Source organism: Danio rerio, chromosome 23 (genome assembly GCF_052040795.2).
Source record: "Danio rerio strain M-AB ecotype USA chromosome 23, GRCz13ab, whole genome shotgun sequence".
Lineage (NCBI taxonomy): Eukaryota > Metazoa > Chordata > Actinopteri > Cypriniformes > Danionidae > Danio > Danio rerio.
The window spans coordinates 277,501-292,500 of record NC_141043.1 but is presented as its reverse complement, the minus strand read 5'-3'; the positions used below and the strand labels follow the sequence as shown (position 1 = coordinate 292,500).

Genomic DNA, 15,000 nt, shown 5'->3' with positions numbered 1-15,000 from the left:
GCTGATCTCTCTGGGCCAGCTTCTCTTGGCGGTGGTGGCAGATCTCGGCTCAATTTTTCTGTCTAGCGCTCTGTTTTTGACCTCTCTTCTTTTGATAAGCTATTGCTCGGCAGCACTGCTGTCAAGTGCAACTTTTGTCAAGTTAACTTTTTTTACCAGCTCATTTATATTTATCTCAGATTTGTGCCACATACTGCATTGATTCAATAATACCCCATTAAAAAAACCTAGAATCAGAAGATCCATTATTGACCATATTTGGAATGGTTGTGGGTACATTTTTAATCTGTATATCCAGCGTTTTGCATTCTAGAGCTGCTCTAATCCATAGCTGGTGATGTTGTTGCCTAATATTGCAAACATTTCAGCTGGCTTTGACTGTGCTGCGTCTCCCATTTTCATAATAAGAATTTAGACACATTTAGAGTAAATTTAAGGCTGCTTGTCCACTGAAACATTATTGCATTGTTGCAAATTCACGTTTTTGCTGCACATTATAAGTTTTTACTCTGTTGCTATGATGCAATGTATTCTCACTGTAGCAAAACAAGTTAAAAGTCTTTAGCAGATTATTTGTTGACACTTAGCCTCATATGAACTTTGATCAACTTCAAAATAAGGAAGGAATATAATCATTGTTATAATCTCAGAATGCAGCCTGGTTCCTGATGGTCCCCTGTTTATCTGGTCTGGATGATGTAAAATGTGACCTAAAATACATGCAAATCTTGATGGCATGCTAATAAATATCACTGTAAGCAATGCAACAATCTGTTTTACACTCACAGTATTTACATATGAAAGAGTAAGCAATGGTGTTCGAGGGTCACAGTATGGCCATTTCCATATATTGAACACTTATTATTCAACTATGTCTATGTATACTCAGATTTCCTTCATTGGACACCTCTGACACATTATCCCTCCAATTAAAACACTTTCTGTGCAGCTTTTTTCTTTTTAAATGCCATTGTCTGCACATTACGTAACTCCGCCGCTGCTCTGAAGAATTACCAGCTGCTTCCACACATCAGTAGATTCATCAAAATGCTAAGGACGAGGATCCTAATCTCGCTGTTTTTGAAGTTCTTCAAGATTGCATTAATGAATTCCCACACTGAAATGATGAGCCGGACTGTGCTGATGTTACGTAACCCATGTCTTTTGAGTTACTGCAGCATTCTGTCAATCAGTGGAGGACGTCGTGATCAATGAACGCTGACTCCAGTGAGATCCAAGCAAACTGCATCTCGTTAGACTTTTCCAACTTCCCCGAACGTCCAATCGCATTGATATAAGCAGATGCAAGCCATATCGTCTGCTTTTACCCTTACGCTGTCTTGTAGTCAGCAAGTCGGGCTAGTGATTGATGAGGGTGGATGCTTGAAATGACAGCCTGGACATGTTGTACTTCTGTTCTCTGCATGTTTTTTCCAGTTTCTCAGGATGTCTGGGTGGTTCTGTCTTGGGTATCTGGATGTAGAGTGTCCTCTATGGGTTATCTTTGACTATATCGGTCATTTACAAGTCAACCTAGAGAAAAACAGTTGAGTTTGAACATTTTTGAGTCCATTCAGCCCATTTCAAGGTTTGGCAGGAGCATTGTCATCTAGCTGAGGAGTATTTTGAAATACTGCTTAATATTAATGCGGCAGTCATGCAACAACAGCAAATTTCTTTGATATTTACGCCAGAATTAGAGTATAGTTCCAAGCCTTTTCATTTACTGCGAGTCTTAATACACAATTTAATTGCAGAAGAGCCAAGCTTTAAATAGGAAAACAATCAAATTTTTAACGTTTTGAGAGATGCTAATGGTCTAATCTGATGCAATGATTTATGCTAAGCTAAGCTAAAATGATTCCTGATTGACTAAATGAATTAAAAATGGTAAAACGCAACTGTTTGCCTCTAAGAGAGTTGCAAGAAGAGCTTATTTCTGAAAGTGGAGTGTTCCTTTAAGTGCATGATCCTCATAACCTTGGGATGATAGATGGTGTTTTCTCAGCTGGAATTGCCTGTGCATTAATTCTTCGTCTGCTCTGCTGGGAAATCATGAATATAAAGTGTTAACATAAATAACATGTCTTTTTCCCCCAACATTGCACCGTGGGTTGTGTCTTCATGGGGTTGTTTCATTATGTTTATTTGTCTCTTACAGATTGAGAAGATCATGACTCTGATTGGTGCTGGCATTGACTTCTCCAAAGAGCAGGACTGCACAGGTATGTGATCGCTTTCATTTTCATTTATACTAATTTAGGCAAAGGGCACAGCGAAAGTTTAAATCCTAATACAGTGTTTTGGTAAAAGTAAATAAATAAAATCAGTAATGATCTTAAACAACCTAAAACTGAAATTATTAGTCAACAATGTGATATTTTGATCTCATATGAGCTAATGTAAGGGCCTGCTGTGAAGCAGATTGACCAGTCGGGTGCTGTACAATTGCAATTCTTCACAGGCAGTGTTGCCAAGTCTGCACTTTTCCCACACAAATGTAATAAGACTCTCTGAATAAGTGGATTTTCCTTTGGACACAACATTAATGCAGGGGGACCACTCTGGAATGCGACTGAGATGCATATGGGTTAGTTTTATGAAGACCTGGCAACCCTGCTCATGGGCAAAGACTTACCAGAACAATGTACATTATATTAGTGACTTATTATTGTAATTATTAGATGTCATTTAGACACAGTGATTCCTTAGGGCTTATTAGGAGACTTGGACAAAGATTCAACATCAACATAACAAAGCAGACTGTCTGTAATTGAGAAGGGGGAGCATTTGTTATAAGAGCTGCTCATTGTTGTCAAAGATCATGTGTCTTTGCTTTTGCATCGGCTCCCCTATGAAATAAGACCTGACCGAACACTTGATGATGGCCAAGGCCAGGTCCAGAAGAGTTATATTAGCCAACAGAGGATTTGGTGTTGCCGGCCCTTTAAAAGGAGAATGAGAAATCCCAGGATGCCCCTGAAGGACGAGAGGACACTTGAGAGTTAAATCAATGTATGCGGAGGCGCCTGGTCATCCCGCATTGGTGATGCGTGACCTTGTTCTGTATGGAGGCAGCTTATTGACCCCTTCTGGAATTAACCAAACTACAGCAATCCAGACCGTCACGCTTGCTGTAACCTAGACAGTGCACAAATGAATAGGGGGAAACTGCTGCTCTTAAGTTGAACTCTTGAATACAGCACTGTTCTCATGTTACTGTCATCTTAAATTCTGCTAACACTGTTCGTTTCTGCAAGGAGTCTTTGTGTTCCAACTGGGTTCACTGGCCCGTATAGATAGAGGACCGGTCCTTCCTCTGTCCTTTAGTCACATGGCACTGCTTCTGACCTCATTTCCTGTTTCCTGCGGGCATCCTACTTGGACTTGACTCATGCTCCTGCTTTTTAGCTTTATAAGTGGTGCTTTCTAAAGCCAGCGTTTATTACTTGTGTTCATACTTGATATTAAGGTCTTTTAGCCCAAGCATTGGACATCGAAGTGCAGTTCATGCTAAGGAAACAACAAACTGTGTGGGTTGTTGAGCAATAGATCGATTGTCATTTCAAGATTTTTGGTCAATAAATAAAAGAAATCTAGCGACCAGCATTGATGATTAATGACTACTCCAAGTCTACTGCAAGGATGTTCAATTCAGCTCAATTAGGGGCCACAGTCCTGCAGAGTTTAGTTCCAGTCCTGCTATAACATACTCATCTGGTGGTTTCAAACAAGCCTGAAAGACTTAATTAGTGATATTTAGTGTGTTTAATTAAGTCTAAAGCTGAATTGTGCAGAGATGTTGCTCTCCAAGACTAAAGTTGAACTCATATGATCTAGTGTAGGGGTGCCCAGTGCTGTTCCTAGAGATCTACTTTCCTGCAGAGTTCACCTGCAAACTTGATCAGACACACCGGTGTTTGATTACCAAGTGCTCTCTCAGATCCTCTTTAGTTGGTTTGTGTTTGATCAGGGTTGGAGCTGAACTCTGCAGAAAGGTAGATCTCCAGGAACAGTATTGGGCACCCCTGATCTATTGGGTTAAAATTAGGCCCAAACCCAATTTTGCCAACATTTACCCCTTTTACCTCAGCTATTGAAACAGAGTGAGTCCCCCTCCAACCAAAAGAGAATCAAGACACCTCTACCTTTTCACTTGACCTCACCTGCCCCATTTAGATTGGCTGAATTACTCTCGAGTGTGCTTTTCTGTTTGGTGCGGTTCGTTTGGGCTGGTGTGAATGCAGTAATTGCATGCATTTGATTACAGTGCTTTAGACAACTTCTGAAGTGACATGGAATAGGCCTTCACCATTACAAACACTGTTCTGTTCCAGCTGTGTTTGTACTTCATTCACAACATGTATGGTTTGTCTGAAGTGATGCATACAATCTATTTAATATACAGTGATAGCGATGCAGTACAGTAGTCTCTTCATACTAAACAGACCTTGCTGAGCCAGATCTTCAGCCTGTTTACCCAAGGGAGATTTATGGAAATATTCATGCACATTAGTTCTGATCAGAAAATATGAAAATTAAGAAAATATGCTCAATGACATGATGTGGATGTTGTTGATTTCCTTAAAGCAGACACCAGAGGCCCACTGCATGCACAGTCTGGATCCAACCCTAATCAAAACACCTGAAAAAAGATCATCGACATCTTTAATATTGCTGTAAACTGAAGTTAAGCTCTGCAAACTATCCTCCCTCCACTATTGAATTGGAAGAACCTTGGTTTAGATGGCTCTGCACACGTCTTCATTTAAAGGCATTTGTATCATCAACCTCATAGTGTTTCATTTACAAGCTTCTTGCAGCAGGACTTGGCAGATTGTCTGTTTTGTTTGTGTCTAAGTGCGAATAGGTGCTGAAATATTAACGTGCATGAGTCTCAGGGGAATTAGAAGAAGGAACTGCCCTGCAGCTTGGCAATAAACCCAGATAGACACCCTCCAGCCCAGCAGCTCCGCATATGCCTCTGTGTTTGTGCTTTGCTTTCGGAGTAAACCTGGTTTAGCTTTGCGTATCGTTTCCTTTTGAATCGATTCCTCTAGAGATATGGTCCTGATTGGGTAAGTGAATGGGACAATGGTTTGATTAGACATTGCACAGCAGGCCAGCAATTTCTTTAAGGGGAAAAGAGAGAAAGGCAGGGAGGGGAGGATCCGGAGAGAGGGAGGGGAGCTGGAGAGAAAGGAGGAGACGGAGCATTAGCGCTGCAGAGCAGACTTGACAGCGTCCGGTTGAACAAGGAGACCGCACCTTCCATACTGAAGGGATTACTGCTGCGTTTCTGACAACATCCACACTCGCACAGCAAGTTTTACATTCTGTGGAGCATGAGTCTGCAAACATCCCACTGACCTTGCATTACTAATTCAGCATCGCCTGCCATGCCTTTTGGAGATAGAGGGATATCAATATACTTGAATGCTACTCTTAGGATTAACTGCGTTGGAAGTGCATCCGGACATCTACACGACTCTGGGATACTTTGAAAAGCAAGTGCTTTCGCTGTTGGGAGTCTCTGATTAAGTTCAATGACATGCGAGATCTCTTGGCATCATTGGTTTTCTGTTCACTTTTAATTCTGTTTGGATTAAATCAATTGCAAGTGCAGGCTTATTGGTGAGATATGATCGCTGCTTTTAAATTTAAAGCTTCTGCATCTAAATTTAGTCAAACAGGATTATTTGTTGAGGAATAAAGTTGTCTTCAAGAATTCGTTTTCTTTCTAGTTTTCAGTCGTGAGAGATCCTTGTTATTCTTCTCCTACCGAACACTGTTGCTTGAATTCATGTACCTTTAGATCCTGAAAGCACAGAGTGACTTTGTACAATGCAGTCACGCAATCCTGCCTGGCTTTTAAGCAGTGCTATCATGGAGATTGGATTAGAGGTTAATTTGCATGAGGATGAGGAGTGAAGAGTTTTCAGGCTCCGCTAGAAGACTCCCATAGCAGTGTTCAGTCACTCTTAGCAAATCAGGGGAATGTTTAATAAGTAATAAGTGAGAGTTCCTCAGCATCAGATTATGCCATCGGTTGAAATTGCTTGAGCGATGAAGACACAACCTGCTTGTCATTATTAGTGATAGTAGAAGATATTTGCACCTACCTCCACATGGACACCGAGGGAAGGAATTACAAGCTTTCCTTCATTGAGTTTTATTAGTTTCCTCAATCTCCTCTTTCCAGCTGAACAGCCCAATCCATCAAAGCCCTCGAAGATGGATATGCAAGCTCGCCTCTTCAGGAGCTGCCTTGTCTAGGATTATAATAATACAGGCTTCATTACAATGGGGATTGAACGCTTCATCATTTGTCACTTTCTATATGGCATAACCAAATCTTCGGTTCTGAGGGGGATATCCAGACTCAACCTTTGATAATTGCTGGTCTCGGGACACATGTTTGTTCATAGTAACTATACTAAGACCTCTGAAGTACAATTTGGGACACAATGTGGAGTCTAAATCTGTGATCAATCTCTTTCTTTGTTTAAAATTTGGCAAAATCGACCTTCATTGTTATCAGGTGTGGTTTGCCCCTACTTTGGGAGCGACCACAACTCTGGACCGGGATCCTGTCGCCTTTGCCGTCCTGGTGTTTCTGCTCTCGGCACTGCTGGCCGAGGATGATGTGGCAGTGCCATGTCTCCTCCTCAGAGTGCCGATGCTACCGTCTCAAGGGGTTCTCCCTCCTCAAACGCCTCCCTCTGTCCGCAGGTGGGTCCGGGAGGCTTCTGGAGCAGCCGGTCGGGGATTGGCTGGAGCATGTAGGCCTTCCACAGTACGAGAGCAAACTACTGCTCAACGGATTCGATGACCTGCGCTACATGGTGAGTAACCTGTATGTTTATCTTAGTTATGTTATGGGGCAGTTGTGGCCTATTTATTGGAAGTAGATTGGAACATTTTAAAATTAAAATGCTCAGAATAAAGCTCTCTCTTACTTAAATGCACTTTCATCAAGGGTAAACAAGCAACATTGTTATAAAACTAGGCGACTGTCACTTTAAAACTGCTTCAAGTCATCTTATATTCTATTACATATATTCTGGGGCATTGCTGTGGAAAGTGTGTATGGAATATGCATGTGTGTATTATGGGACAGTTGTGACCTAATGGGTAGGGTAATCAATAATGGGTAGGGAGTTGGACTTGTAATCAAATGGTTGCAGGTTCAATTCCTGTCAGGGCCAGGATCGTCATCCTGTTTGTGCATGCAAAATGTGAGTGTATTATGGGGCAGTTGTGGCCTGAGGTACGAGTCAAACCTGGGGATCAGGTTAACAAGTACAGGTTGTAGTTATACATGTGGTTCAATTCCAGCTCTCTAATGGGTAGGGTATTGGACTAATCAATAATTGGTACTTTTAATCGAATGGGTAGGGAGTTGAACTTATAACCTAAAGGTTGAAGGCCTGCTGGGACCAGGAATTGAACCTGTAACCTTTGACTATCGGGACCAGGAATTGAACCTTCAACCTTTTGATTATAAGATATGGGTAGTGAAGTAACCACTCTCTCTCCACCTTTGATTCCCAGCTCATGTACCCTGTGTTGTAGGCACAGAACCCTTAATTTCTCCCCTAATTGCGCTGGAGGCTAGCTGCCCACTGCTCCAGGTGCATGTTGAATGTGTGTGTTTGCGTGCGCTGTCATTCTGCACTCAAAATGTGTGTGTGTGTGTGTGTGTACTTCCATGGGTTTAAAGTAGAGGAAAAAAAATTAGAACAAAATTAAAAGCTTCTGATGAGAATGCTCTGACTTTCTAAACTCTCATCCTGTGTTGACCTGCATCTCAGTGGGCCGCTGTCTTTCTCTTAATTTCTCTAAACGCCTTTGCTTTTGTGTATTTTGCATGTAAGTTTATGATAATCTGCTTGTCGTGGATCAAGGCTAGTTTTTGTGATGCTGCAGAGTAATTCAGGATAAGAAGCACTCAGGGAAAGAGAAAGTTAGCTTGTTGACTGAATAAATAAGCATTAAGTGTTTACAGGTTTGCTGCTGTAGCAGAGTGGATCTGCAGCCAAGTGAACTCCTGTAACAGCAGCAGGACAGTCAGCAGGATTTTTAAGCTGCGAGGTCAAATGAACTGTGAAAGTTCTTTGGTCTTAACATGATTTGCTATCTCAAATATAGGCACTTATTCCAGGCAGATGATGCGGTCTTTATCCAAGGCCTAATCAATCAGTAACAACCCAATTAGGAAGTTGTTAGAAGATTGGATTCTAAGTGGATCTTAGATTCGTGCAGAGCTCAATCACTACCCTTAAACACAGACTGTAGACGGCAGAAGCTTATAAAAACACCAGCCTCTGGGAAAAAGGTGTAGCTAAAGCTCATAATACATTTACATGCAGTTTAAAATAATAGGTGTGCATACCATTTTACCTGAAAAAAAGTCATGCTTTGGCACATGCTGGCCTGCACTAGGGTAATTAATGCATAATATATTATAATGATCAAATTATTGCACATTTGCATATGATAATATACATATTTCAATGGTTTGCAATGACTTAGTCATTTTAAGATAACAGATGATTGTTTGCCTGGCAGTAGCACACCTGAAAGACTGTTCAGCACATCAGGCAAAGTAGATTCATCTCTGAAAACAGCAGATGAGACACGCAGGCTATCCAAAAATCTAAACCAAAACTGTTCTAGCATGGATTCTGATAATCAAAATCCACATTAGGAAAGCAATAAGACAGCATAGAAGTTACTTGACTCGGTTTCAATCTTCCCCCTGATACCTCTTAATGTTTACAGGTGGATGTGTTTATACCAGTTACTTTTATATGTTAACATTAACATGTCTGATTTGACCAGCCATATCTAGTAGGAATTCATTGCTGTAAACAAACTCTTCATTATTTTAACTAGTGATCATGTAGTATTGAGGGATCGTGTGCTCAGCCATGTGCAGGAAGACAGATCGAGGAGCCTGTGAGTCTCTATGAAGGAACCCTGATGCCATTTAAAGGCTTGTGTTGTTTTTACCATGTGAGGTAATGAGAATTGATGGTGATGCGGTTGAAAGCCTCAGCTGGCCGAGGAGGATGTGTGTGTGTGTGTGTGTGTGTGTGTGTGTGTGTGTGTGTGTGTGTGTGTGTGTGTGTGTTTGTGTGTGTGTTTGTGTGTGTGTTTGTGTGTGTGTTTGTGTGTTTGTGTGTGTGTTTGTGTGTGTGTGTGTGTGTGTGTGTGTGTGTGTGTGTGTGTGTGTGTGTGTGTGTGTGTGTGTGTGTGTGTGTGTGTGTGTGTGTTGTAAATCAGAGATACAGACGGGTCCCTGGTCGTCCTCTGTTTCATGCCGAGCGTCACCTCATTGCAGGAGTAATGAAGGTTTTATAGGCAAGCTGGTCAGCAAGAGGTGTGTGTGTGTGTGTGTGTGTGTGTGTGTGTGTGTGTGTGTGTGTGTGTTTGCACAAACCCCCTCTTGATGCATCTGCAATCTCTGCAGCTCCTTCACAACACTGCTCTAAATGTTCTCACGCAGATGGACAAATGCAGTATGAGGTTGCAGTGCAGTTAGCCATTAGCAGTGACCACGCGGAGTATACACATGCTGATTTCAGAGCTCATCATTCAATCTGTTTACATACTTGTGTAAATATATACATATATATATATATTATAATTTCCCCAGCACATTTCTAATCATAACAGTGTTAATAACTCATCTCTAATAGCTGATGTGTTTCCTCTTCATCATGATGACAGCACATAATATTAGACTAGATCTTCTTCAAGACACTAGTGTTCAGCTTACAGTGACATGTAAAGGCTTCACTAGGGTAATTAGGGTAAAGTTAGGGTAATTAGGCAAGTCATTGAGTCGAGAAGGCATTCACTTATGAACATATACAACCCTGAGTCAGAAATGTTGGGACAGTATGGAAAGAGCAAATAAAGTTTGTTAATTCTTTGTAAATCTCCATGCTCTCCTGTCTTTCACACTCCTAAAGCAGCCGAGACAGTGCAGATTGCAGCATGGTGCAGATTTTGCTAATGGGGAGTTGATTGAGTGCTAGATAATCAAGAGCGCCAGATATGTGCAGAAATGAGAGCGGGCGAGATCGTCAAACAGCAGCTCTGTGTGTAGAAACACTTCATGTTCAAGTCTGAATGGATTGATTGAGTGCTAAATAAAGTGAAGAGCTGTGTTTCTGTGTCGCAATCTTCAGTCTGGATCTTCTCTTAGCTTTAATAGGTACATTTAATATTGATCTACTCTAATATAGTGGACACACAATGTGTTATTTTGCCACTTCTACATCACTGCACATCTACAAGCAAGCAGGAGTTGCACTTTTCAGTCAGATTGAGCTGGGTGCATGTGTTCTCCATGGTTAAATCCTCCTCTCCAGCCTGATCGAATAGTCATCAGGATTGAGTTCAGTCGGATCAATAAAGGTGTTTGCATGAAGGATTCTCAGTTCAGTTATATGGATGCATGTAAATGTAGCCAGCAGTGCTGGTCTGATGACCTTTTTTCTAATACACTTCAGTAATGCCTAGTAAAACAGTTAACCCTTGTGTGCTGTTGGGTCATTTTCATCCTCTCTGGGCTGATTGTGAGGCTTAATCTGGCCTCAGCTTTCTCTGTGCTTCAGCAATGTGATGATTCCTGCTGACTGATCTGATTTTGATGCATATTTTGGGAAAATGGGACAATAATTATAATTAGTGAGCACTGAATAGATGTGCTGGAATTCAGCAGGTGGAGGTGATTAGTAAGCTGATGTGTTGACCAATGACACTCTTATCAGTGAACACCTGACAGCTCCGCTAGTGTTGGATTGATTTTCCAGTCAGAAAACACCTGTGCCTTTTATGCTAATGAGGCGGCAGCTGATTGGTCAAATGTCACATGATCATACTGTAATTACAATTGACTGATGAGATATCCAATTAACATGAAGCTAGGAGTGCTACTGAGGAAACAGTGGAGAGGACACACACACATGCACGCACATAACACACACAACACAATGGGTCGGAGATGGCCTGTATGAGGCTTTATTCTCCATATTGACCGTTACTCTTTCCCCTATTCCCCATTCAAACACACGTCTGGTGTATTCTAGAGTGTTTGCAATAATCTTGTTTTCATTTTGATAATATTTCTTGGCTTATTGTCAGGTTATTCTGCTTGTTTTAAGGAAAAACTCTCTTCATTTTGACTCATTATTTCTGAAAACAAATGAATATGTTCTGCTCGTCCAGTAAATGCTGACTGATTTGTACTAGAAACAGGACACAAACTCTGAGTAAGAGCAGCATCTTCTGCTGTGCACATTCTGCCAGCTGTACTAAAATAAGCTCTGGACATGTATTGTACTGCCAGATCTGCTTTCAGTCCATATCGGAGGCTGATAATGAGAGAAGAAGGGTTAAGTGCACTGCAGAGATAAGAGACGGCGATTGATCCGCCTCAGTGTCTCTGCATTCAGCTGCCGTCTCCTCAGTTTTACTTCATCACAGGAGATCTGATGAGACTGAAAGAGCTTCTGATTTCTCCTGCTGTTTGAGTGAAGATGCCAGATGGAGACATGATTATTAGTGCAGTGTTTCTCAACCATGTTCCTGGAGGATCACCAGCACTGCATGTTATGCATGTCTCCTTCACAGACATGTCCCATTACAGCTCTCTCAGTCTCTGCTAATGAGCTGATGATATGAGTCGAGTGTGTTTGCTTAAGGAGACATGGAAAATATGCAGAGCTGGTGCTCCTTCAGGAACGTGGTGGAGAAACACTGCTGTCTGATTCTGGTCCTCCAGTATCTGATCTGGGGTCATGAAATAAACAGCTCATTTATGAGGGTCTCTGTGTCTTCACTAGGTTTACAAAAATGAGTATAAAGATTGTCTGAAGTGCTGCTTGAAGAGACCTGATCTGGGTTTGAACACAGGAGTGTGTCAGCAGTGTGTGTCAGGGGACTTCTTCCCACATGCAGCTGTTTGACCAGGCTGTGGATGAAGCTGATAATATTGTAAAGAATGTTCAGATCTCAGATAATACACTGTTTTTACAATATAAAATATGTTTCACCTGTGGAGAGTCTATATAAATGACAAAACCCAATGTGTGTTCTTGTTTTTACATCCCAATGGGGACTTAAACCTAAATACACACAGTCTCATGGGGACTTTAGATGTTACTGTGAGGATTTAAGATCTCAGTGAGGTAAACAGGCTGAATAATCAGACGAAATGACGGATTGTGAAGATGTGAAACTGCAGATTGTTTGCTGTGAGAGTTCAGTTTAGGAGGACAGGAGAGAATATACAGTTTATATCAGGGGTGTCCAACTCGCTCCTGCAGGGCCGGTGTCCTGCTCACTTTAGCTCCAGCCTGCTTCAACACACCTGCCTGGACGTTTCTAGTATACCTAGTACGAGCTTGAATAGCAGGTTTGGGTGTGTTGATTAGGGTTTAGGTCACCGGCCCTCCAGGACTGAGTGTGGACACCCCTGGTTTATATACTAGAAACAGCATTATGTCTATGAGAGTCCCCACTGGGATATATGAACAAGTGGGTGTGTGTGTCTACTATCGATCGCTCAGATGCTGCTGTGTTAGATGTACTGTTTAGAGTTTCTGGCATTGATCAGTGAGGAAACATGAAACACACACACACACACACACACACACACACACACACACACACACACACACACACACACTGAGAGATGTGCGTCTCTGTCCTGCACTATACACACATTGTGTGCTTAATCATTACATGTGGAGAGCTTCAGCATGTCTGCAGATGATCGTAGCTTTAGAGATTAGCATTGATCTGTAAACGACTGCTGTTCTCTTTGTTGCTCTGCGGTACATTGAATTAAACATTGTGTTACTTCAGATAAAAGCACTCTAGTGCAAAGAGAAGCAGAGGAAATACATCTTTAACAATGACTGATAAACCGTTATGGACAGTTTTTGTGCGATATTTGAAGTTATTACTTGTTTGTACAGATGAAGTCAGAATTATTATTCGTTTTTACCTTTTCCCCCAATTTCTGTTTAGCAAAAAACACATTTCTGCACATAACAGTGTTAATAACTCACCTCTAATAGCTGATGTGTTTCCTCTTCATCATGATGACAGCACATAATATTAGACTAGATATTCTTCAAGACACTAGTGTTCAGCTTACAGTGACATGTAAAGGCTTCACTAGGGTAATTAGGGTAAAGTTAGGGTAATTAGGCAAGTCATTGTATAACAGTGGTTTGTTCTGGAGACAATCCAACACTAATATTGCTGAAGGGGTGAATAATATTGAGCTTAACATGACTTTAACACTATTAAACACTGCTTTTATTCTAGCCCAAATAAAACAAATAAGACTTTCTCCAGAAGAACAAACATAATAAATATATATATATATATATATATATATATATATATATATATATATATATATATATATATATATATATATATATATATATATATATATATATATATATATATATATATATATTGGTAACACTTTACAATATGGTTCATTAGTTAATGCATTTACTAACATGAACTAATCATGAACAACACTTGTACAGCAGTTCATGCATGTTAACATTAGCTTATGCAGCATGAGGTAACATGAACTCACAATGAACTACTGTATTTTCATTAACTAACGTTAACTAACACTAACAAATGCAGTAGTAAATGTATTGTTCATTGTTTGTTCATGTTAGTAAATGCATTAATTAACATTAATTAGTGTGACCTATATATTATTTTAACTGTAAATGCTTTGGGTAAATCAATCTGTTCAGTCAGGTCAATGCAGCTTTTACACAAGTGTGCAGAGCACCAAACACAGTACACACTGAACATACACACAGCAGTGGAACAGCAGGAATGTGTATAACATGGTTTAAAACACACATGTGGGATGAGTTGCTCTTGATTTTTTCTTGTACTTTTAAATATGAGCATTTTAATGGATCAGGATTTATTCTGGAAAGCATCTGTGTGCACATTTCATGCATTTTCCCGGTCAGTGAATGAGACCCATTGTGCTGTTGCTGTATGTCTAATGCCTGTGTTTGTGTGTTTGTGAAGGGGAATGATGTGATGGAGGAGCAAGATCTGAGAGAAATCGGCATCACAGATCCTGGACATCGCAGGAAGATCCTCAGCGCCGCACGCTCTTTACCCAAGGTCTGTGAACAACAGCAGGATGCTCTACACCGGGGGTCTGCTGAAGGTTCTCTGTGGTTGTTTGTGTGTGACGAGCATTACACACACACACTCTCGGTCATTCTTGTGATCTGCTGTGTGCAGGTGAAGGCGTTGGGCTGTGACGGCAGCTCTTCTCTGGCTTCGTGGCTGGATCTCCTGGGTCTTCAGGAATACCTGCACAACTTCCTGTCCAGCGGCTACCGGACACTGGAGTGTGTGAAAAACCTGTGGGAGCTGGAGATCGTCAATGTGAGCACAGCATACAGAGCTCTTTATAGTGCTGGAGTCTAATATGTGCTCTGAACCAGACCTGTAAGAGGTCGAAGCTTCATGATCCAGTGCATCTCTACCTCTGCACATCTCAGATATACTTACCATCAGTTCAGTCTGTTTTCAGTTGTGAACAGGACATGCATGCGTTTTGATTGTGTGTGTGTGTGTGTGTGTGTGTGTGTGTGTGTGTGTGTGTGTGTGTGTGTGTGTGTGTGTGTGTGTGTGTGTGTGTGTGTGTGTGTGTGTGTGTGTGTGTGTGTGTGTGTGTGTGTGTGTGTGTGTGTGTGTGTGTGTGTGTGTGTGTGTGTGTGTGTGTGTGTGTGTGTGTGTGTGTGTGTGTGTGTGTGTGTAGGTGCTGAAGATCACGTTATTGGGCCACAGGAAGCGCATCATCGCATCACTCGCTGAACGGCCCTATGAGGAGCCTCCAGTCAAACCACCGCGCCTCTCTCAGATCAGAGTGAGTTATTAACTGGAGAATGCAAACACCAGAACCCTAACAATGAAGATATA

At 41.3% G+C, this 15,000-nt stretch overlaps 1 protein-coding gene across 13 annotated transcripts in view; it reads left to right on the top strand.

The window, feature by feature from the left end:
• anks1aa (ankyrin repeat and sterile alpha motif domain containing 1Aa) overlaps positions 1-15,000 on the top strand; it is a 133,527-nt gene that overhangs the window by 68,889 nt on the left and 49,638 nt on the right. For all 13 annotated transcript variants that reach the window (XM_087306307.1, XM_087306306.1, XM_087306302.1 and 10 more), the window contains 5 exons: positions 2,162-2,225; positions 6,733-6,845; positions 14,095-14,193; positions 14,317-14,463; positions 14,840-14,947. In XM_087306307.1, coding sequence (XP_087162433.1) covers positions 2,162-2,225; positions 6,733-6,845; positions 14,095-14,193; positions 14,317-14,463; positions 14,840-14,947 — 531 coding nt within the window. The remainder of the gene's footprint in view (positions 1-2,161; positions 2,226-6,732; positions 6,846-14,094; positions 14,194-14,316; positions 14,464-14,839; positions 14,948-15,000) is intronic.